This window comes from Genypterus blacodes, unplaced genomic scaffold (genome assembly GCF_046128005.1).
Source record: "Genypterus blacodes isolate CSIRO-AG114 ecotype Tasmania unplaced genomic scaffold, CSIRO-AGI_Gbla_v1 ptg000099l_1, whole genome shotgun sequence".
In the NCBI taxonomy this organism is placed as follows: domain Eukaryota; kingdom Metazoa; phylum Chordata; class Actinopteri; order Ophidiiformes; family Ophidiidae; genus Genypterus; species Genypterus blacodes.
Genome location: NW_027466903.1, coordinates 916659 through 942260, shown reverse-complemented (window position 1 = coordinate 942260; position 25602 = coordinate 916659). Strand labels below are relative to the sequence as shown.

General features: G+C 40.8%; 1 protein-coding gene across 2 annotated transcripts in view; it reads right to left on the bottom strand.

The window, feature by feature from the left end:
• The window catches only part of edil3a (EGF-like repeats and discoidin I-like domains 3a), a 99107-nt gene extending 74534 nt beyond the window's left edge, over window positions 1–24573 (bottom strand). For both annotated transcript variants that reach the window (XM_076159906.1, XM_076159905.1), the window contains exon 1: window positions 24198–24573. In XM_076159906.1, coding sequence (XP_076016021.1) covers window positions 24198–24261 — 64 coding nt within the window. In that variant the 5' untranslated portion in view covers window positions 24262–24573. The remainder of the gene's footprint in view (window positions 1–24197) is intronic.
• Between the last annotated feature and the right edge of the window lie 1029 nt (window positions 24574–25602).

The window sequence follows — 25602 nt, the reverse complement described above, 5'->3', positions numbered from 1 at the left end:
CATTTGCATAACTCTGTATTCACACCTTTATGCAATTTTCCCTTCATTAATCACAGGAAAGTGCACATACATAAGTCTCATAACGCTGCACAATTAACCATAAAAGGTAAATGCTCCTTTCAGCATGAATATATGAATAGTGATAAGCATGTAGATCAGGTCATCCGTTAAATATTTGATAGGCAGTGATAATCACGCTGAGGATAGATTTTTGGTAGCCAGAGTCCAAGTGGAACCTAACCATGTTACACTTGAACTAACCAGGTGTATTAGATGGCAGCGAAGAGAGACAAAACTGACAAATGGTCAAACATCAAAGTGGATGATTTAATGTGTTGCTGCCTCCTGGCAAAGCCATCAGTGTGGTCAGGGGACACCAGAGCTGCCTGCCCTTCACACGGGTCTGGCAGGGAACAGAACCTGACTGGAGGTGTTCCATCCACACAGGTAAGGTGACACGGACCTGGCAATGACTTTACCTGTGAACAAGGTTAACAGGCCCAGCACCTGACACAGGAATCAACCAATTTAGGTCAGTAACTCTCGCCATGGCGCTAAATAAAAGCCACCCCACATGTTTATCTTTATCTGCATGAACAATAATTGCAAGCGGTTCGAGTTTTAATATACTGCTGTTGTAGTTAGTGCACAGTTGCAAAATTAACTTTTAATTTCTGTCTTCGAAATGCTGGATTAAAGTGGGATTTCACTTAAGTAGCTAACTGACTAGGCAAACACACAAAAACACGAGACTACAAAGAGAAATGTTATGATGCCACAAGACAAAACGTAATGATGGTTTCTATATTTACACACTGGTCGCAAAAAGTGTCACATAAAACCAAAAGAGCAACCAACTGAAAGTCACCTTATTCATTAGTCTCAAATTAACAACAAAAGAAGAAATACATGAATACTAAGAACAAAATAGCTCAATTAAGCGTGAAGTTGGGCGAGAGGGATTTTGTGTGGAAGACTTCCGTAATTGAGTGTTTCATCGGCACTGTGGATCATTTATGGTCGCGCTCAGTTCTTTCTCTTTAATGCGGTCGACTCAAATTAGCAGTTAGTGCCACTTGGCAGCTGTGAGCATTTTGGCAGACAAAATAAAAAAGTTTTTTTTGACACTCATGGATACAAACACAGAACCGTCGCAACGTTTTCTTAATTAGAGGGGACAGATGTGAGGAGAAACGGTTTGAAATTTGTTTTGGCATTTGTGTATTACCTTTGTGACTTGATGATACTGAGATACTGTAAACACTGACACTATGTAGCTATCACACAGTATTTAAAATGTGTGTGAATAAGCCAGCGATGTGTAATCCTGTAACCCTGTAAGGCTTTGATAGTAAAGATAAAAGCACTGTTTTGATGTATCAAATGTGGCGTAGGTTAGGAGTGATTCACAGTACACATGTATTGTAACTCTATGACAGCAGTCAGCTGTGGGACGGGTTCAGCTTCTGATGTGTAAATTATAGGCACGTGTTTGGCCGATTGCACGATGAGGTATATTACGTGACTGATTACCCATCACAATTACTGACATTACAGTTTGTTTCCTGATGCAACGAGGCGAACGACTATAGAAAGCGAATGTGGTAGAGCAGATGAATAGATGCCTGCAAAGGTTACTGTTGTTGCAGTTTATCACCCAGTGTTTGTAACAATCCTATGGGCTCACTGTGTGAAGGTCACAGGGGTTGCTGACATGCACAGTTGAACATAAGCTGCTATACCTACAAGCACGTATTGGCATATTGACTCTGCTGTAAAGCATGAAAAATGTTTCTGTCATTTACTGGTCACGGTGTTTACATGCATAACAACCATTAAAGTGGGATGAATTGCAACATCCTAAAGCTACAATAACTGATGCTTTTGGCTGCTAGAAGACAGAAAACGTAGGTTGAGCAGGTACAGAGAATAGATGGAAAGGCTGAGAAAGGAACCTTGTTGTAGCTATTGTGTTAACTACAAACAGCAGACAGCAACATGATTAACCAACCAGAGTCTGGTGTCTCTGTCCACCCAATGAAAGCAAACCCACTAGTTACTCTCCTTTTAGCTCTGATTTTGTCTGAAAGTAAAATGATGAGAAGTATTGATACTGTGCCATTGTGGATGATAAAGCCAAATGTGGATTCAACACTATCAGAGACCTTTCTGCGTTACACACAGCCATTTGTAAATAAATAATAAACAATACCAAATATCGCAGGTTTGATAAACTCGGGCCACTGGCAACCCCTACAATGTCGGCTGGACAGTGCAGAGACTGAGCTCTGTGTGATTGTTTACTGTAAGTCAATTTCACCTTTACGGCCCCATGGCCAACAGCCCATGACAAACTCTGAAACAATCTGAGTAATGGATTTTACTTTCATTTGGCAGAGAGGCATCAAGAGTGACAGTCGGCTGTCATTGCTAATGTTAGCAATGCAGACTTCATTCGCAGGGACTGACAAATCCTGTTTGCATCTGCCAAGAGTCCCTTGTTAAGAATCTCAAGCAGTAAAAACTTTACTTTGAGTTTCTTGTGTCTTTCAAGTCTCTCAATTTTCCTCATGTAGTTTGCAAAAGACTAAACCTATAAAACGATCTGTGTAAGATATTTATCATGGTTGAAATTGAAATGAATCTTGGTGTGAGACAATATAAGTGACATCAGCATTATTCAATCAATCAGATTCCATGGTTAGGATGTCTGGGATGGCAGATTCAAGGTCAGCTTAGTTACATTTATTTTGTTTATTTCAATATTATTTTCAGATTTTATTTAGTTTTCAGTTTGTTTCTTTTAAATCTACCTTTTTTAAACCTTTTGAAAAGAAATAAGGAACGCACAAATGTCAGGAAATGCACATAAAAAAAAAGCTATTAAGAATAGAGGCTAAGCTTTTCATAAATATTGATAACCACAAAGCATCACCAGAGAAATACAGAAAACTGTTTGAGTCTTCACTGTTTTCCATTCATTCTCTTATTATTTTGCATGATTATATGTGATTGTCTTGTCTTCCATGGCCTTAATAAAAAAATGTAACACTATAAACTTTTTAAATCTTTGCTCATTGATGAAGCCCACTTTACAGGGAAGTGAGGTTTGTGGCCCCGGGTCAAATGCTGAACCATTAAATCAATTATGACAAACTAACCAAGAGCAGCTACCAGTGGACATGATTTGGTTATTTTAAGCAAATAATTCAGGAAAATAAATCTTATTTAAAACCAGTCAAATCTGAAAGTCCTGTTTGAGTTCCACCTCTCACCCTCCGTGTCATTTGTGACATTTTCCAATTTATAAACCTATTTGAACAGGAGGGACAGTAAGGTGATGACAAAATGCATTGGTTATAGTTTTCCTTTCAGTTTTACTTATTAGCACTTGCTGGTTAAAGTGGTGAGATTTCTGATTTGCTGAAACGGTTTGAGCCCAGGAAATCTGACACAAACAATATATACAAAAGATATGTTTGTGTATGTGAGTCACTGGTCGACATCCTCTTCACCCTAAACATGAAACTTGTAAAGCAGTATTACAAAAACCAAACATAAGCAGTGCATCGAGCTGAGCTGCAACTTTGAGATCTGATGTCTAAAGCAGAGTTATGTTGTCTGATGAGGAAGGTCTTTGTGGCACATGAAAAAGAAACAAAAGGATTGTCAAACTGAGATATCTTCACCTGTCAGGTATTTCTTTCACAGATGAGCTGAAAACAGAAAATCCCCTTAGGTTCTTTCCGCAACTGAATTTCCGGAAGAAAACGTACTGTATTGCTATATATACATGTATCTTCTAAACACATATGGCACTTTTAGGGTGCTAAATCACTCCGCACATTTCCCTTGACACCCTCCCCCTCAGACAAACACACATTCTCACCCTTCCAACCCCACGGCAGATGCTCATTGTACATCTATCTCCCACATAGCATCACCCTTACAGTGTTTGCGCCATCATAACAATGCTTATTGACATTAAACCAGCTTGCTATGGAGTGGGTGGCTATCTGTGAGATGACTCACACATACAATTCCAGCCATAATTAGGGTGCCATTGTTAATGTTCTTCCAATTAATGACAAGGGAGTGCAGTAGTATGGCTCTTTATATCAAATAAAACTGTAAATAATATCTCTCTGGAAAAAAAAGGCCTCCACTCTCCATCCTCATTTCACCGGTTTGTCAGCAAAGCAGAGCTGCAGAACGAAGTCCACTAATGAGGGGCTCTTTGTTGTTGACATGTGGTCCGAATTTTCCCATCTGGCTTCGATCTAAATGCTGTTTCACCCTTTTGAAATCATGTAATGACACATGAAAGTATGATCAGTGTCAAGCACAGATGCATCTCTCCACTGTACATGCAAGTTCTCTGATACTGCAATGTGGAGAGTTTAAAATATTGCTCTGCCACAAAACAAAGCAGTGATCTTAGGTTTAGTTTGTTTAGACAACCGTGGCAGGGAAAAATAAAATGAACCATAAAACAATTTAAAATCCATATCATCACGGAGTGTATACTGTATGAGACGGCTCGGCGAGAGGATGATCAGTCAGACAGAGCGTCAAATTGCTATCTTTTTTGTAACTTGGTCAATACGGAGCACAGACGTATCCAATGCCCGATTTTTACAGTGTTTTAGACACACAATCAATATGTTTTTAAAGTCTGCTCTCAAGTGTCAGTGTGCAAAACCTTGTGTCAGCAAATAATATATGTCCTCAATAGTGCCATGGTCAGTATTGATTGTGTGGCCCTATAGGAGGTTAGCACAAGAATACAGAGGCCGAAAATTGACAAAATTTCCATACAATGCATTCACCATAAAGCAAGGCTATGCACACACTTCTTTTAAATTCCTAATGCAGCAGATCTACAAGTCAACACGATTGGCTGCATTTAATGATAGCAAAGGAGTTGAATTATTGCTGCTCTTCCAGAGATGATTTCTAACGGAATGATGGTCGACGCTCTTTTTTAATGAGAAGCTACCAGATGCTTTGGCGATGTTGTTGATATGCATGGCAGTGCAGCAAGTGTTCTGTTTCAGCTGAGAGACGCTGCTCCTAAGACATAATTTAGCATCTTGTATTTGCTCTGTGATGTTGCTGGGTTGAGAATACTATTGCATTATACAGTATGTATCATATCAAGATCATTCTAACACGCACTGGTATTTCCTGAAAGAGCAGAAAGAAGAACATGGTTTACAGAAAGAGGGGGAAAAGCATCACATGTCTCCTAAGAAAACAGCATGCAGAGCCACTCATAAGGAACACAACAGGCAGGGATCTTGTGAGGGACACTAACAAGAAACACACACTATCCACATGATAGAGCAATGGTGAACAATCCGTGCATCATGACTTTCTACCACAGCCTGATAAGTGTGGGGGTTTGAATCTGCCAGGTTACAGACCTTCCCCTGAGAATTAAAGGAACAAAGAAGCTAAATTTGCTCCTGTAGCTATTACACCATTAAGTGCTGTAAGTGGAATCTTAAAAAGACGTTCTTGAGGCCACATCAATGTATGCAGACGATGATGGCCCCTATTCCAAAAAGACTTCAAGCAAAAAGCTGCTTCAATTTGCAAAAGCGAGTCGGGCTGTTCCCTTTGTCTCCTCTAAAGTCACAGTTCTTGCATTACTATGAACATGTGGTGAGATCAATACCACAGCCTCTCTGGTTCCACAATCTCTGGATTTTGAGGCGGCACGTGAAATTGAAACGTAAATTGTAGAGCTAGCCATATACAGGACGGATAAAGGCGGGGAAAGGGGGTGGGTACTTTCATGAGGATGTTGTATTTATTTAAACTATGTATTGAGATGAATGCAAAGAGGGATTGAAAGCACAAAGACAATGGGGATTAAAATGGAGGAGGGAGTGAGGGAAGACGAAAGGGGACGGGAAGAAGACAGAGCAGGAGAAGCAAATGAGCCAGGCCTTCGTGGTCCAGATGGCTTAAAGGAACAGTTCGTCCCAAAATGAAGAGCCATTCTTATTATTCTTGTCACTATCATATTCCTCTGATGATGTGTGCAACCACTAAACAAAAGCATGTAAGCTCTCAGAGTGCTACAGTGCACATTGACCCCATTATGCTGTACAAGCTGCTTCCTGCATTTTCATGGTAATTCTTATGCCCCCTTTTGGATGTCTAAACCGTGTTTACCTCAATTATCTGAGGTGGAAATCTAAAGGTTAACTCTTTTTCCGTGGAAAACACAGCTCAGTTCACGTTCGGCTGATATACTAAAAAATGCGGATTATTGGTTGAACTGTTCTTTTCGATAAAATAAAAAAAGACACTTCAGTATCTGCAAGCACATGCGGTATGTTACCAATACCAAGCTGTTAGTCCAAAAAATGCCCCAGTTTCATAATTTGTGGCACAGACAGCAGCTGTCACGGATTTTAGATTCACATAATGCAAACACCTACCACAGCTTCCATCTGTTTTTCAGGATTTGGTTCTCATTTCACTACTTGACACCTACATGACGGTACTTAACATCAGTGATAAAATACAGTAACTTATTTTCAGTCCATTTTCAGTCCAGTCCTTTAAAACTCGCTGTCGCATTGACTTGTGGCTTTGTAAGAGCACAGCTTATATGCACTTACTTTTCATTGTGAGTGCTCAGACAAATAGCTGCAGAGTAAAAATAGTCTATAGGTGAAGTAAAAAAGAACTGTTAGGGGAGTTATCTAAAATACTCTTATTATACATACATGCACAAAAGCAGAAAATTGTCATCAATCATGTATAGGCAATCCAACAATACAATCAATTATCTATCTGCTGTGTCATGATATTGATGTGGATTTAACAGTAAATGTTCCACTCTTAGATGCAAATCACCTGTGCTGTGCATAAACACCCTATTTGCAGTTGATAAAATCAAAAAGTCTCACAGAAACGCATGTGCCCTGAGGAGAGATCCTGGGTGCATTGCCTGTGACGACTGTAGTCTTGTACAGTATGAAAATGTTTTCTATTCCACCCAAAACTAAATCCAGCTTGTTATTTCAGTGTCAGAAAGAGAATTCCTGAAATCAAACAAGGCATTCGTCCACATCGAATGATCTCTGCTCACATTGTGTGTCTTGTTGTTTCCCAAAAGACAAAGAATCAAAACTTGAAAGAGTTAACTGGATCTTTGTGTCCCTGCCAAGTGTGCATGTGAAGCGTAATTTGTTCACATCAAAGAACAGAAGGGAAAAGCCTGAATCATCCCACTACAGTATATTTCACATTGTTGGTGTGGAAAAGGAGGAGGGGAGGAACTCTCACTCATCCTAATTGGATGTAATAGCTGGAGGGAGTAAGCTTGCTTTGGCCTCTGGGAGGTGAAAGAAATAAAAGAGAGCGAGAGAGAGAGAGAGGTGGGGGGGGGGCAGAAATGTTCAATATCCACCGAAAACTAAACAGCAAAGTAAAGAGCATACAAATTCAAAACAATGATCTGAAAGGAATAGTCTCTATAACAACTGGGTGGTATAAACTAAAATGTATATTACAGTACAAATGTTGTAAACAAATACTGCATATTGTTGATTGTGATTCACATTAAAATGTGGCTGTTAAACCTCAGATAATGACTCTCAGCTATATTTTCAAACATGGCACGACAGGGTAAAGATTCAAATCGTTATGAAATATACTGAATCTGTGATTGTAACTGAGAAATGGTTGAAGATGAGCGCCAGCTACAGCAATGGCCTAATTTGTCCATGCAGGGATAGTTTCAAGATGCGACTGCTGTGAAGTTATTCAATTGCTACAGGCAGTAGCAATTGAATAACCTCCCTGACCCCCCCACGCCTCCCCGACCCCTCACTACATTATAGATTTCTGCGGCTGCTGAGGTTCAGATGGACTGGGTCGAAGTGTTTACTGTGGTACGAGCAGGGATTTTGTGATTTCAAACAGATCAGCGTTGAACTGACACAACGAGTTGAAAACATGTACGAGCTTTTTCTCCCGATTTGAAGAGTTCATATTTTTCATCTAGGTATGAAGCAAATCTCTGTTTCAACTCTATTACTGCTTCAACCGCAGTGTAATTCTCTATGATGTAAGCTGTGGGCAAGCCTGAGTCAGAAAACTGCTGCAGTTATGGCACAGAGTCAACAGCCATAATCAGCATGGTGTGGTGGAGCTTTGGTCACCGCAAGGTTAGTGGCTTTAACCAACTTCATCATCACCTCAAAGGTTTGCAAACACAAATCCCTCTCTTCAGGGTCCTTGTCAGAAAACAATTTTGGTTGCTTCAAAAGCCTCAGTCTCCATTCACAGCATTCAAAGGACTGGAGGTCTTTTTCCCCCAGCCTGAGGTATCCCACCCTCTTGGGTTTGGGGAAGCTCTAACCACTCTCTCCTAAGGAAAGCCTCCAATCATTGAAGACCACCTCCTTCGCTTCTCCGGCTAACCCAAAATCACAGACAGACTGTGGTGTAGATGCACAGCCGCAGGAGTTGTGGATTCTAAAAGAAACCATCCTGGTGACACACTGTTTGGACTCACATTGTGTGAGAAAAGAAAGAGGAGCAGGGAAACTGAAATAGTGGGTTAAATAAAAACAAAAAAAAAGCCTGCTTTTTTCTTGTCTTTGGCAAAAAGGTCTCTCGCCTTGTTAGGACTAAGCTGGTCCCCCATTCTGCCCTCTATTGCTCTCATTACAGTGCATCCTGCCTCAGCCAAGTCTGAGCCCTGAAGAGGGGCCACGGGGGGCTTCGGTCTGAGGATAAGATCGATACCTCTCCTTATCATGGGTCAGGGGCAGCTATAATGCACTCAGCTCAGGGCCCGGAGGGTTCACGGGATTTTACAGCAACCTGGGACCAAAGAACGAGGCTTTCCTGAGGGGGAATCTGAAACCCATGTCCTATATGATCCATGGATTCACTGTAGTATCAAAACATGCATGAAGTATGTGAGGATTTTAGATCTGTTTTTTTTTTATCAATAGGTATGGTGGAATGCACAAAATGTGGATAAGCTTTTCTATAGTAGCCTTGAAATTATTTGAAAGAATGTGTTCTCCCTGTAACCAGAAGTGGATATCAGATCTGTGTTGTCATGAAACTGCTGAACCAAATGATAGCAAACACCATTTGTCTGTCTGTAAACCTTAGTCTTCCCATGTAGAGAGCAGAAACGGTTGACTAAGCAGTCACATATCCACATTGTGTCAGGCTTGTGTGACAGTTTAGCGGAACGCCCGAGCCGCCAGAGTTGTTCAGCCATCATCACATTCTAGACTGCTATCAAGAATCGAATATGTGGATGTGGATGTGTCACTCCTGCCTCACACTCAGCTATTAAATTCCACGGCTGCAGACAGGCTGTGGACAGGGACCACAGTACCAACTCCTCCACAATGGTGGAAGACTTCGCAGACCACGGTCATGGAGGACACACTAAAGACTAGACTGACTCTGACTTTCTGAAACTATGACCAGGATTTGTAGAGGTCAACCTCTGTAATTTATTGTTGCTACTTCCTTTGCTGGCTGACCCATGCATCAATGACCTCCATTTTTCCTGGGTTTTCTGTGATGAAGACATAATGTGTGCTTCCGCTTTGGGTGATTGTAGATGTATAACATAATTTGATGCGGCTTGTGATATTATCCAACTACTCTGTCTCTGACCACAACATACAGATGAGCCATACGTTAACCGACCCCTGCCCACACTGAGCCCGCCTTTTATTATGTGATTTAGTTTATGTTATGGGGGTTATGTGCAGTACCAGCTACAATTGTGTTTCCCCACTTTCTCCAGAGCTTTACTTTAAAGAATGATTCATAACGATAATTACCTTGCTGACATACACGGCTATGTTTGCCTTAGAAGCTAACAACACACGGCTGAAATACCAAAGTTGACGAAGGATATGAATCATCCACAGCCCTAATTAAGACATAAACAGAAGCATGTTAGCAACCAGTCATCAGGAAAAGACATTATGTTACATCGTATATATTTAGACATAACGAGACATTCAATTTGTGGCTTTAACATTAGCTCTTGTAAGCAATATCATATTATATAACACATCGTGATTTAGAGAAAGATAATGAGATGAGACCAGAGAAAATAACAGAATTTGCAGTTTTTGTTTTGGTCCAAACAAGTGAATTACAAACCTGACCAAGCAAGACGCTTCAAAATTGAGCCTTTGGGTGAGAACTCTCATCTAAATTAATATGAACTACACGAAGAAAATGGAAAATTACTGCCATTACTGCCAACTGGACATTAAAAGGATAACTGAATCAGTAGAAATGTGTTGTTAATCTCTCATTCCATGCAGTTAAAAACTTGAATAATGTCCAGACATTTCTTTAAGTTGGTTTATTGCAGTACAAACACTGCATGGACATTGCTTTTCAGTGTTGCTGTGAGTATCTTCAGCATGTACCCTGCTAAAGCTAGAATGTTAATGATCACATTCACTCAGCGCCTCCTTTTGAACGATAGGTGCGACAACATCTTCATCTTAACATCCGCTGGACAGCTGATGCTTCAGCTCGCGGCTCTGTCCGGGTGTGCAACATTTATCTCTCTCTCGTTTCTCTGCCTCCACCCACCGTCTCTCTGCATGCTCATTACAGATGCCCTAGTTTGTACATGAGCCAGGAGAGCTTTGCTAGCCTCATTACAAACTTGGACACCTCCCATCTTTTGTACCTCTTTTTCCAGACAAGATCTCCCACATCCCGTGATGTAACCTAAAAGATTCATCAAACATTTATGAAGAAGTGAGAGCTCACGTCTGATTTGAATCATCACTCTAACTGCTGCAGAAGAAGGTGACTGTGATAGGAAGTGCCACTGCAGTTTAACAGAGGAGGGGAAAATATGCAAAGGGGGGGGGAAATGATTTTTCCTTGAAAAGCGTGCTATTAATTCAGAGGATTAATGCATATTCAACAGGACATGAAGGCATTTCTGTGACCCTCTGCGTTAAATGTTTACCTCATTAGCTCTCTTGTAATCACACTGTTTTTTCCATGTGACATTTTGGATGCAAGAGGAAATTATGCCATGCAAATGCAGTCTGACACAGAGTAACACTGATTCAGAATTCAGTGTGCAGCAAGTTCCAAATATTCAGGCTTTTCTTGGCTGAGTGTGTATTTGTGTGTGTAAAAGACACAGACAAAGGCAGAGAGAGCTTCAAATAGCCATGTATTAATAAAATAAATATGAGAAATGCCTTAAATTGAATATTTCAAGGAGAAATGATGATGCAGAGGCATCTGCACTCACTATATTACACTTTCTTATCAGCAGCAGTGTGGCGGTAAACATGCCACTGCTACACATAATGTTACATGTGTTTTGTGATCATGGTAATAAAATGTCTGCTGAATGGGCAATGTGTTTAATATTGTGGCAGTATATCCATTAAAGCGCAATATGCTCCATCACAGCTTTAGCGCGACCAGAAGCCTAGATAATGAAGTTGCACCGCTTCAGCTTCACCTCTCTGCATGTTGTCCCCTGTGTCTGCATGGTCAATACAGTTAGACATCTCAGCCTTGTGATGGACCGGCATCCTGTCCAGGGTGCATCCTGTCCAGGGTGCATCCTGTCCAGGGTGCATCCTGCATGTCACGCAATGACCACTGGGATCAGCTCATGAACAGGATCATTTGGTTTGGAGAATGGATGATGGGTGCTTTTAATTGGGGTCTTTCAATTTTGTGAATAACTGAACTTGCAATCTGTAGTGTTAATATTGTTAGAATATTAGTACTATTAGTAATAACATTGCCGGATTTAAGTTTATCACGTTATTTAACATATTGGTGTGCAGATATTCAAAACAACTACATTATATTACTGCTTTATAGGCTGTAGGTTATGCATATCATGTGTTATCGCTGTTGTATTGTTTGTATGTATATGATTTTTATTAATAGTTGATAAAACCATTTGAGGGATCTGTTTTTGTTATGAAATATACTTATGCCGGGGGGAAAGGCATTAAATCATCAGCAAACGTTTTAAATCCTATATTTATATGGGCTCTCTTTCAGGTCACACAGGCAGTTTAAACTGCAAAACACTACCAGGAAGTTGATTTGACTGCTCGTGTAAGAAGTACATGATGAAGTAGTTACAAAATATACACAGATTCTGGTTCCCCTCATCCTTCACAACTGCTGGCTGAGGCTCTGCATTGTGTGTACTGAAAGGGCAGGCTGGTGACAAACGGAACAGAATGTATTTACCCAGCTGACCAATAAATAGTGAATTTTCTGGACTAGACTCCTATTAATAAAACAACCTCAGTTTGACGGAAAGCTTCTGTATAACCGCACAGCAGCTTCATCAGTGAGGGTGCACAGAAATGGATTCTTCCTGAACATCAAAATGTGAAACGGCTGCTATTTTTCAGTGATTGTTCTGTGTCTCTTCTACTCGACTCTCTGCTCACAGTCGGTGCTAACCAGCAATCACAGCATTGTTCTCCTATTCTTCATCATTATTCTGTATAGTTTTGATCTTGTGAGGGGGCCGCTATGATTCTAGCTACAGACACCTGCCAATCACAAAATTGTTCAGCAGTTTTTACAAAGTTATCTCTATGATTATTATCAGTCCATCTCACTCAGTCAATCACAAGCCTTTGCCAGGTAACGGAGGCTGTGGCTCACCCCGTCACCCCCCCTGTTCAGTGATGCAGGGGTCCGTTTGGTGATGGCTCAGCCAATCATGGGTCTCCAATCTCCACAGGGCTCAATCTGTTAGGCGTTAGGTTAATACTAGGATATACATTTGGTGCACATACACAAACAATCAATGACATTTTAATCTTCCCCTTTTTTTTCAAGGCAGACTTGGAGCATTTTCACACCAAGTCTACAATCTGAAATAAATAAAGCAAAGAGAAAAAAAAGATCCAATTCCTGTATGGGTGAATCTTTCATCACATAAGTTGGTTTTCAAGTCATATAAACAATGCAGAAATTAAAGTGCTTCAAAGAAAAACATCAAGTTTAGGACTGAACGTTTGAGATGTGGTAGTCATGTGATATCATTACACATCACACTCTTCACACATTCATTGGAAATGCAGCAGTAGCTTAGAATGCAGCGTGGAGAAAAACACATTTGCATTTGACACACACATAAACAAACAGATGTGCATCATCTAAAGCATATGTGCCACAAACAAACACGGGAAGAACAACACACGTTGCATACAAAATGCATCAAAGTGTGTGTGTGTGTGTGAGAGAGAGAGAGAGAGAGAGAGAGAGAGCGAGAGAGAGATGCTTTCTGCATGTGTTGATCGCTCTTCAATTTGAAATTTGTCAGATGCTAATTCAACCCAGCTTCACTCTAAGATTAAGATTGACAAATGAAGAGTTCATCCTGTGCTTCTGTACAATGCCTGCGTGCAGTGGCGTGCACCCATCTACAACAGCTGAGGCAGGTTAGTGAGATCACACTGTTAAATATTTCATATACCTCAAATAGTGCTGAATAACAGAGAAAACATACTGTCAAACCACCTGGAAGAAGAAAAATACAGATAACAGTGAATCTTTTCAATTAAGTTGGACAACAATGTAATTTCATGTGAGCTTTTTAATTTTTTTTTAATAAAATCATATATAATTTCTTTGTTTGTTTGTAAAATCATAAGTAGGAAGTATATCAAAGCTTGGCCAAAGATGTTCTCAGGCCAAAGTGTGTCATCTTGTAAGGGAGCTTTTGCAGTGGGAAATGGGTCAATAGGGTGAGACACTAACATTATACAATTAAATCAATCTGTATGCTTTTAAATAATCTGCAGTGTGTTGTGTGGAAATCTCTTAACACTCCACTGCAGGGTCATTATTTAATGAATGAATATTTAAGCCTCTGGCTTAACAACAGGCCAAGCATGCGAGTGACTAAACCTGCCTTCACACAGTGTAGTGAATTGCATATACATTAGTTTTATTTCCCTCACGACCCTGCAATACAATTTCACACATTAATCACAAATTATAGTAAAACGTGCTAATTAGATGTCTTCATTTACAATGCATTAGCAGAGATGTGACCCAGCCCTTCCCTACCCTGACCAACAACCGCTTGACAATAATATACCACCCTCAATGATAAACCTTGACCACACATCTGCTGGATGTAATTCTATATGCCTCATACATCCAGTAGACAATTTCTTTTGAGTGTCTACAATTTGTGTTTATCTATTTTTGAAGCAGGAAATGTCAGATCACTGATATTATTATAATATATACAACAACAGTATTTGTCACAGCCTGAGATGAATTTACTCCACTGTGTCCAGACACAGAGAGGGAGGAACAGAGGACAGTACAGAACAAATAGATGATTCAGGTGTGAGGACAGAGTTTAATGGCGGGTGAGGGTACAACTCCAGCCTGTGAACCTGATAATCTGATAGAGAATTAGATGGATGGGTCCCCTCGAGGGAAAGGTCAGGAGCCACTGACAACATAATTTCTATTGTTATATTATTATTTATACTTCTATGGGGGTGTATCACGTGCTTTCAATGGCAACAACCACGTCATTGTGTGCCAACAAAGCAGTGTCGAAATTCATGGGCCAGATCTTTAACGGTCCCCATTTCTATGACCCATTTCAAAGCCTATATGTAGTCCTCTTTTACCAAAATGTAGAGTTTTTAACCTGGATTTGCTTTGCAGCCGAGGGTAAACCACAATTAATTTTACCCTGTTATACTGTTAAAGGGTGACTTTGTCATGTAAAGTGAAAGAATCGCATTTGTGCTCAGGTAATCATTGATTGCATTGTGAAGCTAAACGTCAACCTTTGGTATTATAGAATTTGCCCTATTTAACCACTTTGTCAGACCCTACCTGTCGACTACATGGCAGTAAATACAGAGTTCCATTTTTACTTTACGGCTTGACAAGGAGCACTTGAAGGCACTATTAGTTTTGGTCCGTGTGAGACGAGGAGGTTGAGGCTCAGTGTCGCCTTCAGGGCCCTCTGACTCGCACACCTTCATGGGCCAGGTCCTCGAAGGGATCTTGTGAATTAGGAACCAACATCTCTCTGGGGGGCGGCTGTATTTCGTGACCTGTGTGTCTGATGTCACTTGTGGGTGCCAGTCAAGTGTGAAATTGCTGGGGAAAGGCCGAAACCAGTTGAATGAAATGTTGATAAATGTGTAAATCAGAGGGCTGCTCTGCAAGCTCTTAAACATTCCTCCACTCAAATCTTTTTATTGTAAACAGACAAGGGCAGACTGTAATCTACGCAACAAAGGACGTGACCACAGCAACAATCACCTCTTCTTCCATTGTGTGACTGCACTAAATCAAAAGAGGCTTCACAGCAAAACACATGTGAACAGTGGCCTTTAACGCTGATGCTCATTTGCATAATAAGATCCCCCTGCCACCTGTCACCCTGGTTTCTGTCACTCGTCTCTCAATGCTCCTTTTTAACGGCACCTCGTGTGTGTCACATTATTAACTTAGTGGATCGGAACCACTAAACCATTAAACAAGTATTGGGATAACAATTGTGGTCGATCGGGCTGCCTGTGATTCAAATGAGGAATTTATTTGAAATGAATCATTAGTTTTATATTGTGCCTCATATACACACTGCAATTGGGTAATGCAGCTTGCTAACAGCCCTTGGCCGTTTTATGAGTGACACGTGCCTGTGATTACACAAAGGAGACCGAGAGCCTTTTATTCACTTTCTTAATGGGCTTTAGTTTAAGGTTTGAAGGTGAGCGATCACTCTTCATTGAACTTCACATTAAAAGGGATTTTCATCTTGCCCTTCAACTCTGTATTGGTCCCTCTCGCTCCTTCACACTCTCTCTCTTGTTCTCTTCAGTATGCTACTAGACACCCCGAGGGTAATCAGAAACATCTGGATTGGTCATGATGCACTTAGACAATTTGCACTTCAATTCTCAATGGATAGTGAATGGTTATGACATCACCCCCCAAAAAAACATTCTGAGAAGGAGGTGGCAATCTGAATGTTGTCTCTGTAGTTGAAGAGCAGGCTTTCAGATGAAATTTGGCATATGTAGGAACGTAAACACTCCATTTTCTCAATAACTTACTGACAGAAAAAACTGCAATTTAACACCCTTTAGTTTAAAGAGCAGGCTGGTTGACATGATAAGCAAAGGGATTTTATGTTCTGTTTATTGGCATATGAGTGGCGTGTGATTGTACAACCGCGCTGTACAAAAAATGACATTAAGATCCTCGCTTAGAATTTGCATGATGACATTTCTGGGTTACTTCGCCGAGCTTGGAACACACAAAACCCACACAGTTGTGCGCAGGCCGACACATTTTGCAATTTTAAGTCAAACAAATCCTTCATCCACCCCAGGATCCACATCTGCAACAATCAACCCCCAGACGCAGATGACACATATATATATATACAACTTCTTTGGCTGAGGTAAAAATAGAAAGAAGGGATACAGTACTTTGATACTCTCTATACAGTTCCATGTAGGCTGCACACGAAACCTAAAATGAGGTTACACCTAATACACTTCAGACAACATTAGGAAAAATAGACGAGAGAAGGGGAGATGAGCCAAAAAAGTATTGGTTATGGCTAATGTACCCGACTGATGAAATCTATTCAGACGCTAATGCTTCTGTTTCTTTGTTATTTAGCCTTAACCGTTAAAGCGTAACTCTCTAGCCCTCAGAAACTTTTAAATGGAAGTCTACGATGTGAAGATGTCTGCAGAATGTGAATAAGTAGCCCAAATCAGCTTTTTGGGAGTAAGAACTTGAATCTTAAATAAGCTGTCTGGCCTTAATTAAAATGTAGTGGTGTTTCAGAGCCCTGTGGACAGACTTTCAGACCAAAGCAAAGCTCATCATCTTAGCCCCTCAATCCTATTTTGACTAAGATAGGCTTAACTTCACTCTACAACACCACTAAGACAACAGCAATCCGCTCTTGTCCAATATGTCAATATATACCGGCTTTGGTTTTGAATTCATCCCTCCATTCTCCCATCACATTAAATTAACATGAGCTTGACAATGCTACATGACAACATGACAGTGCTATAAAACAGACTACTACTCTTTGAGCTACGGAAAGATTACTAGCACCTGCCCTGCTCACTCGCTAAACTAAATAAAAGAGTTCTTGACTCTCGAACGCTATGGACCTTCAAGAGCTGATATAACATTGTGGAAATGTGTCAAGGATTTTCTGGGATAAAACAGCCAAACACTCAACAGTCCATAAATCATCCACCTGTCAGCTTTAATCTCTGAGAAAAAGACACTTTCTTTTTTAATCGCACCTTCATGAAGGTTTGGCCTTACAATAAAGTTCTTCAACCAGCTGAAACTCCTCATAAGTCGCCACATTTACATGCTGCCGCAGCGCCACTTTTCATCCAAAGTTATGTATTCCACCTATTGATCAGGTGTGCGGAAGTGGGCTTATGGCCAACACTGATATACTGACATAAGGGACCCAATGAAGACCCACCCTGCCTCCCAGCTCCCCCCTTCACACACACACACACACACACACACACACACACACACACACACACACACACACACACACACACACACACACACACACACACAGAAAGCTCTAAACAGGCTGACTCACCTCTGGTATGTGCAGCCAGGTGCAAAGAAATGATTTAGAAATGTGAAACACGGACTCATTTTTACAATAATTACATGTTTTTGATAAGTGTTGGTGTAAACTGCAGGTTTTAACTTATGGGCTTTCAAACTGGCACTGCCCACAGCTGTTTAGTTCTTAGGCTGTGTAAGTGGCACCCTCAGTTGTTGAAACGTCTATTGAAAGTAGCCAGCATGCAGAGAGCAGATTATGAGCCTTTCTTTGTTTACCACCGACACAAAACAATACCAGACTGATTTTGACATATGCTGTTTTATTTGCTATTTCAATAATAGTTCTCAATCTGTGGAGACAGGTGTCGTATATGCAGTGGTGGGCAGTAACAAAGTACGTTTGTCGAGTATCTGTACTTTACTCAAGTGTTTCCATTTTCGGATACTTTTTACTTTCACTTCACTACATTTCAGACTAAAATATCCCACTTCGGACTCCTTTTATAGCTGTTGTTACTCGTTACTTTGATAATATTCTATATAAAGCAGAAGTTATTGTCTAAATCACACATTTAGGTTGGCTGATTACCTGGCAACAACAAACATCACAACAGAGCATTTACATATGTGTCAGAACGTGTCTGGCAAGGTTTTGTCTACAGAGATCAGGGCACTAGAGCACCTTATCTGAGAGATATGATTGAAATAATAGGACATCAGTAAGAAAACAATGCAGGGAAATAACCTGAGGGGGACATTCTGATATACAATGACTAATGAGACACAATTTAGGATTATGCACGCAAGGGTGCATGCATGCACACAGCTGGGTAACTTGAATTAATATTGCAAGGGCAACATAAATAACCTTTTTTCACTCAAGTACACAATTTGTGTACTGACCAACAAAATGACAAACAACTTACCATTCACGCAAGCAACATATGATATTTTCCTTCTTGTCTACCTGTAATAGACATTACACTTTTCTCCATGAAACTCTGCCTGTTTGTAAGTTAAAGTTAATGGGTTTCTGACAGGTGAATTATGCAAAAAGAAGATGAGGCAGATTCAGTAAATCAGCACCCCACAGAGCCAATAATGGCCAATCTACATTTCTCTAGACTATGTCTCAGTTTATGAGCCCTAATCTTATTCCAGATGTCATTTACAAACAGTATGGCAACCTGGTTTATCCATACCTAAGCACAGCAGAGCAAACAAATAAACCTCTATTCTTGTCTGTGTGAATATTGGATTTCATGTAACATGCAGTGCTTATTACAGTGCAGACTGCTCTAATGAAAAATATGGGCAATATGAAAAAGATAGTGCTAGGTATTGCTTTGTTGACTCTTTAATTGAATGAAAACTACAATGGTTATGTTGTGTTGGTTTGGGAACTCATTAAGTCGGATAAGTAATTACTATGCTCTCTTTTACCACACATGATAAACGATATATGCCCATAGGAAAAATGTATTATAGTTATATTTTTGGCCATTTTCTCAGGCCCCTTGCTGATGTAATGTATGGAAATGTGCTGTTCATTGTATAGCTATAGGGAGCTCATAGTTCATCTTGAGTTCTTGCAGGTGAGAAACAGTACAATGCTGAGTGATGACTTCCATCAAATACTGCATTGCTGAAGCCAGTGTTACTCTTCTTCGTGATGACAGATACCATTAGTTCCAATTAGAACATGTGTAGGATGTGTACATGATATCCACATTTGTCAGATTTAACATTTGTCCAAATATTGGACAACTAACATAAATGCTTGCTTAACAGTTTGGTTGCTAATTTAGGTGGAGCATTGCCTCTAAATAGACAATATTCTGAACTGCAAAGGATATCAGTAAATGCATATTTAGAGATGTGGAAGCCAAACTGGTGGTTGAATCAATACAGAAAGTGTTGCACTATAGAGGCTTGTTTAGGAAAACGTCTTCATGACTAAATTTAAATGACTTCTATATGTGCTTTACTGCTCATTGCGACTTGGAACTAATTTGTCCAAACGATTAATTCTCACCATAAAACGGTGGTATCTACTTTTAGTTTAATTGGATTGGTTATTGTATTATATTGTTCTATTTGGTTTGGTCTGATCCTGTAAATTTTGCTTTTAGAAGACGCAAATGAAGAAATTCTGTTCGGGGATTCAACAAAGCCAAATGCAACATCTGACATCTGACATATATTTGAAATAACATATCCCATCATTTCATTAGCCACCATTTCTTGCCACATTGTGGATTTGTGCAAATTCTCTGTTGGTGCATCCAAAGGTTGAGTCATTCATCATGAGCCAGTGGGATTGTTTATACCAGCATGGGGCCTTATGAATAAAGAAACTGTGAAAGAATGAGCCGTTCATAGTTTACAGATTTGCAGAAGTGAAGCACTTGCTCTTTTTCATGTTTCACTTTGATGTCAGTATTAAAAAGGCTTGATCAGGATTTCACCTTCACATACACTCACAAGTTAAGCCTCTTTAGAAACTCACAATGAAAACAGAGAACAATGAAACTCAAATAAGAATACAAATATAAATATTGAAAGATTTGCGGTACTTGCAAAACCTTGAATTGTTTCTTTCTTTGGAAAATGCACGTCTAACCAGCATACAAGCAACCTACTGAATGTGAGTAAGCCTGAGAGGCCTTGTATATGTGTATATAAGTGTTTCTATTGATTGCTCTTCTAAGTCTCTATATAATCATTATAATTCATGTATTTTGTATGAGGTTAAAAATAACTTCAAATATGGACATAGTCAAACTGCTGGCAAATATCAGAATATTTCCTCACCCTGACAAACATGACATCAAACATTTATTTAGGGATTAAGGACAACAGGCTAAATTTATGCTGAAAATATAAATTATGTTCTGCCAAAAAGTAAATGTGTGAAATGCATTGAAACACTGATCCTCTTCCCTGTCATGTCTACAAATGAAGAGCCGATCAACCTGAAATTGCTTTGGACTCTCATTCCGGATCCTTGTGGGCCTGCATGTTTTCCATCTCTCCCCACATTAACCACAACCGATTACCTAAACGGAGTGTGTTTACTTGATCAAGTATTGGTTCGACCCAGATCTGGATTGGCTTAGCATGTTTGATTTAGCTAAATTCAACCTAGGTAGAGAAAAGAGAGATGGAAAATATGCAGTGCCATGAGGAGCAGGATTGAGAATCACCTAGAAATGACAATGACAAAATTCAGCATGTCCCTGACAACATTTTTCTTGAGTAAGAGTCTCAAGATAGATGAGCTGATTAATCAATTCTGAGGAAGGTTTTATACAAACACAAAACAAAACCACGGTGACACAGTGATTTTTTTTCTGGCTGAAAAACTCATGGGAGTGTGTTGGCTTGGAACACGACTTATTTTGCTGCGATCACACCCAGATCCGTGCCATATTAAAGTTCTATGGTAAGCACTTCCTCGGTGTGTGTCCTTCTAACCTTTCTAACCCTCCGTTAAATGCCCTCCAAATAAGTCAAGCATGAAATGTAGACAGGACAATAGAGGCTCGACTAAAGCGAAGACAAATAGCTCAATATCCATTAAATTCTCAGCGCAGGAGACAAATGAACTGCCCTTCAAATATTAATGGGATTAAGGAACATTTTCACTGCCAATGAATAGCACAATCAAGTACTGCAAACATGACAGAAATAACGGCAATAGATGCTTCCAGTGCAAATGGAGAGCACCACTACCTTGTGGAGTGATTCCTTTGGTCAGGCTCTGGTGGGCCATGTTTCCTCATTTGTGGACTGTTAACCGATGGCATCTCTTGATTTCTTTGGATATCGTGGTAAGAGATCTGACAGAGGTCTGACCTCTCTCCACTGATTGAAGACGGTGCCATTTAAAACCCAAATGAAGGGCAGCACAGAGGCAGATTGCAAGTCAGTGTTATTAAAAGTCACCTGTAAATCGGCAACAACCTTCAGAAGACAGTAATCTAATGAGTTTTCAGATCCAACACGATCATCTGTGTGCATTTAAGCAATGCATCTTGCATTACTATGCATCCCACTGCTTGCACAAGCTCTGTTGCACAAGCTCAACTATTATAGGATATGACAACATGTATGTCATTAGATTGGAAGCATGAATACATCAAATGGTTAATTGGAACTATAATCAAGTTTGTATGTACTCTAGTCAAATGGTTGACTCAAATATTCAAGATAAATTAAAGTAAATGACTGCACACTACTTCTTAGGTGATAAATTATACCATGCTATCCCAAAAGTATTAATATGCAGCAGCCAGATATGCTGTTTATCGGACCGTACCAGATGTCATTCCTTCTATCGATGAATTAGCTTCCTGTAAGCAGCTTTGCCCAAAGTTTCAAGCCCACAAATCTTCAGACTGCGAGCAAGCTGTGCAACTGATCTACAGACCTAAAAGCACTCTCAGCAACTACAACAAATACAGCAGAGTCCAGTAAACAAACTACTTCGTACAGGTTCAATGAATACAATTTATATATTAGCAAATAGTTATATACTGTCTATACTATGGTTTAATGGACAATGCCTGTTGCCCAGCAAGAACATTTCCATTACTCCCCAATAACAACTGTACTAGCTCTCTAGCTGTAAGCACATTAAGGCTGTAGCTGTGGAAATGCACAGCTATCAAACCAAAATGAAGATGCAAAACAAACGATCACAAAAGCATTGTGGGGAAAAAAGGAAAAAGGCCCGAGGGTGCAGCCATGTGGTCCATCGAGCTGGACAGCCAGGATCCCAAACAATGGGTGAGAGTCAGGCCCAGTAACCAACCCGAGGAAGTGATGTATTGCACGCTGACTTGGAACAATGCAGTTGGTTTTACCTGAAGGTGAACGTTTCTACCCCATCAATTTGTTTCAGAGGACAGAGCCTCCCTGCGACATCCTCAATAGAGTGTTTGTTAGGAACTGTTTTCAAAGCCACCTGCTTCCTAGAGCAACAAGAAACTCTTTCTTTCTTTCTTTCTTTCTTTCTTTCTTTCTTTCTCTCTTTCTTTCTTTCGTTCTTTCATTCTTTCTACCGTGACTGTGCATGCTGAGATTCAGAGTTCCGTTCACCCAGATGCTTTTCAGTACGATACACACAGATAAACTATTGCTGTTGCTGAAACTGCTCATTTAACCATTATGACAACAGCAGCATCCCCCCAACTCATTCTCTTCTACAACCAAGCTTCTCCCCGTGCTCTGGACTTTACAGCTGCTCTCTGTTTTGAGACAGATGGACAAATCCGTCCTGCTACATTTCCACAATTTTTAACTGGGATGTGATTAATTGAGGTACTAGTTCAGGGTGTATTTTTAACTCACTGAGCCTTGAAACGAGTTGACCCAAGCAGCAGGAGTCCCTGCTCTCCTATGCATTCATTATGCCAGCCTACCAGGGAGTATTATGTCTTGTAACAGCTGACTGTTGAGTTGATGCTGCCAGGCTTAGGGAGCATTACAAACTCTGCTCAAGGCACTCTGCTGCTGTACAGACTGAGCCCCGTCTGACATGGGTGACTACTGAGGCAAGTATGTTGCCAAATGAAGAGGGACAGGAAGGATGGCATGACCCACTTCCATGTGTACTGTTCAATTTACACATAGGGATAAGAGCTTCAATATTCCTGTCACTCGGGAAGGGCAAAGAGGAGAGTGTGAGGAAGGGGGACTGAATGCTGCTCCATAGGGACACACGGAGCTCTGCTCTCCCCAAATACATACATCGCTCTGACAGTTTGGAGTGAGACTCTACACTTACAATGCGCAATTGACCTTCTCATGATGTCATCATAGTCTGTCATGGTACTGGGTTGCATTTAACACAGGCTGTCTCTGTGTGATGTCATCTGCCTCTGTATAACCCACAAAGGAGCGATTTTTCTATTTCTTTCATAATGAAGAAATACATTTTGTTAAAAGCCTGAAAATTGGAATTCTTCCATAGGGAACAACAGCAGGTGTGTGTGTGGGGGGGGGGGGGGCGCTACGTAAACCTTCTTGTCTTTATCATGTGATATCATCGTAGAGTAGCGATGCAAATTTCTGAAAATAATCAGTGAGAGGGCGCAGAGATACACTCAAGCTGTGCATACATCTGCCTCCAAACCCGCGCTCCGAACGCAACGGTGAGAAATTACGCACGGATGAAAATTGTATTAAGTGTATAATCGATTCAAACAAGTGTCCTTTAAACCCGAGTAAGCCCGTCAAGTTAACTAGCAAGGGGGTGTAGCGTGTGGAGACGTTAGGGGACAATGGGCAGGTTCTGTTGGCAAATAGAGCTCATCTAGCTGTGGAACATATTGGTGACCACATTACGCAAAAACATCCAGCCTAGTTATTCCGTAAAGTCTGTGCGCAGTTAACGATAATAAATCCTGACTGGCCACGCCGATCTGGCAATAGTTCAGTCTCCAGCGATCAATCAGTTTGGTTTACAGCAAAATATCACACAAACATGGATGGGTTCCGTTTGAAATGTGGTTCTAACAACGTCCACGACGCGCAACATCACTTTCCCCACTTACCTCTGACAAGCTGCGGGACAGCGGCGCTCAGGCAGAGGGCGACGAGAAGCAGCAGCGGTCCCATCTTCTCCCACAATAAGCAGGTCTCACTTCCAAGGTTACGGAGATGTGGCGGACGGAGCAATGCCGAAAAGTTCTTCCTCCTCTCCCTCTCCCTCTCTCACTCTCTCACTCTCTCTCTGTGTATGTGTGCGTGTGTCTGGTTGTACGTCCTCTCGGGTTGGTTACGCGTAAAGTCCTTCCTTTTGTGGGTGAAAGTCGGTGAAGGCGCACTCGCCAAATGGATGGACAAGTGGACTCCGCCTGCCTGCCTGCCTGTCTGTCTGCCGGGTGCCCCGAGTGCTGCTGCTGCTGCTGCTGCTGCTGCCGCTGCTGCTGCCGCTGCTGCTGCCGCCTTCCCCGCTCTTACCGCAGTGTGAGACTGTGGAGAGGGGGACGTGTGCGCTCAACGCTCCAGGACAACCGATGTCAAGATTCACGGATTAACGCACACCAGCACTTCCGCTCAAGACATCCAAAATAAAATACAAATTATCTAACTGTGCTAGATGGAATACATTATCTACAAGAAACGCATATATTAGAAATTATGTGTCATTGTACATTTTTATACAGGATACTATATTTTGATATAAAGTCCTTTACAATGTACGCATAGGCAACACATATCCAAGATAGAGATTTTACGTAAAGATGATATAAATCCTTCACTCAAGAACGAAACTGTTCCCTTTCGCACTAAAATGTTGCTTGTTTGTTTTGAAAGCAAAGTTAATCAAACATCCGGTGTTTTTGTTGTCAGCACTGAGAATTTGATAGTTTACGGGACAGTCCGCTTTTACACGCGTGTACGTGGGCTTTACGCTCCGGTCACAACAACAAACTGTCCGGGGCCAAGCCTCCCCTGATGGAGACTCACTCCTCCTTCCTCCTCCTCCTTGAGAAACACCCCCAAAATCCTGATGGAGAAGGACTGTAAATTGTATAATCGGCCTCTTTCCCAGCTCCCCAACCTCATTTCATTTCCTATGCTGCCCTTTTCAAGTCAAAGGAATCTGGATTGCTCATACAAACCATTTCAAATGACTTTTCTGTGGAAGGCTCCTCTCTCCTTGTGTTTTGAGGTGTGATAAGGGTTCCCACGCTCAAGGTTTTTTCACTATTGGGTTTGACAGTTCTGCAGCATGACTATATAAAAATAGCGACAGTATGTAGCCTCAAAAAAAATATCACCTGTGGGAGTCTAGATGTCTTCTGTGGACCCTGGGTTTCCTTATAATATTGTAAATAACTCTTTTTATTATGATGATATTGTCTCCTGTCAGCCCTGATAAAGACAGACTGTGCTGGGACAGCGTGGTCAGCTGGAAGAGCTCCACTGAGCACTGTATTCATTTGAACACCA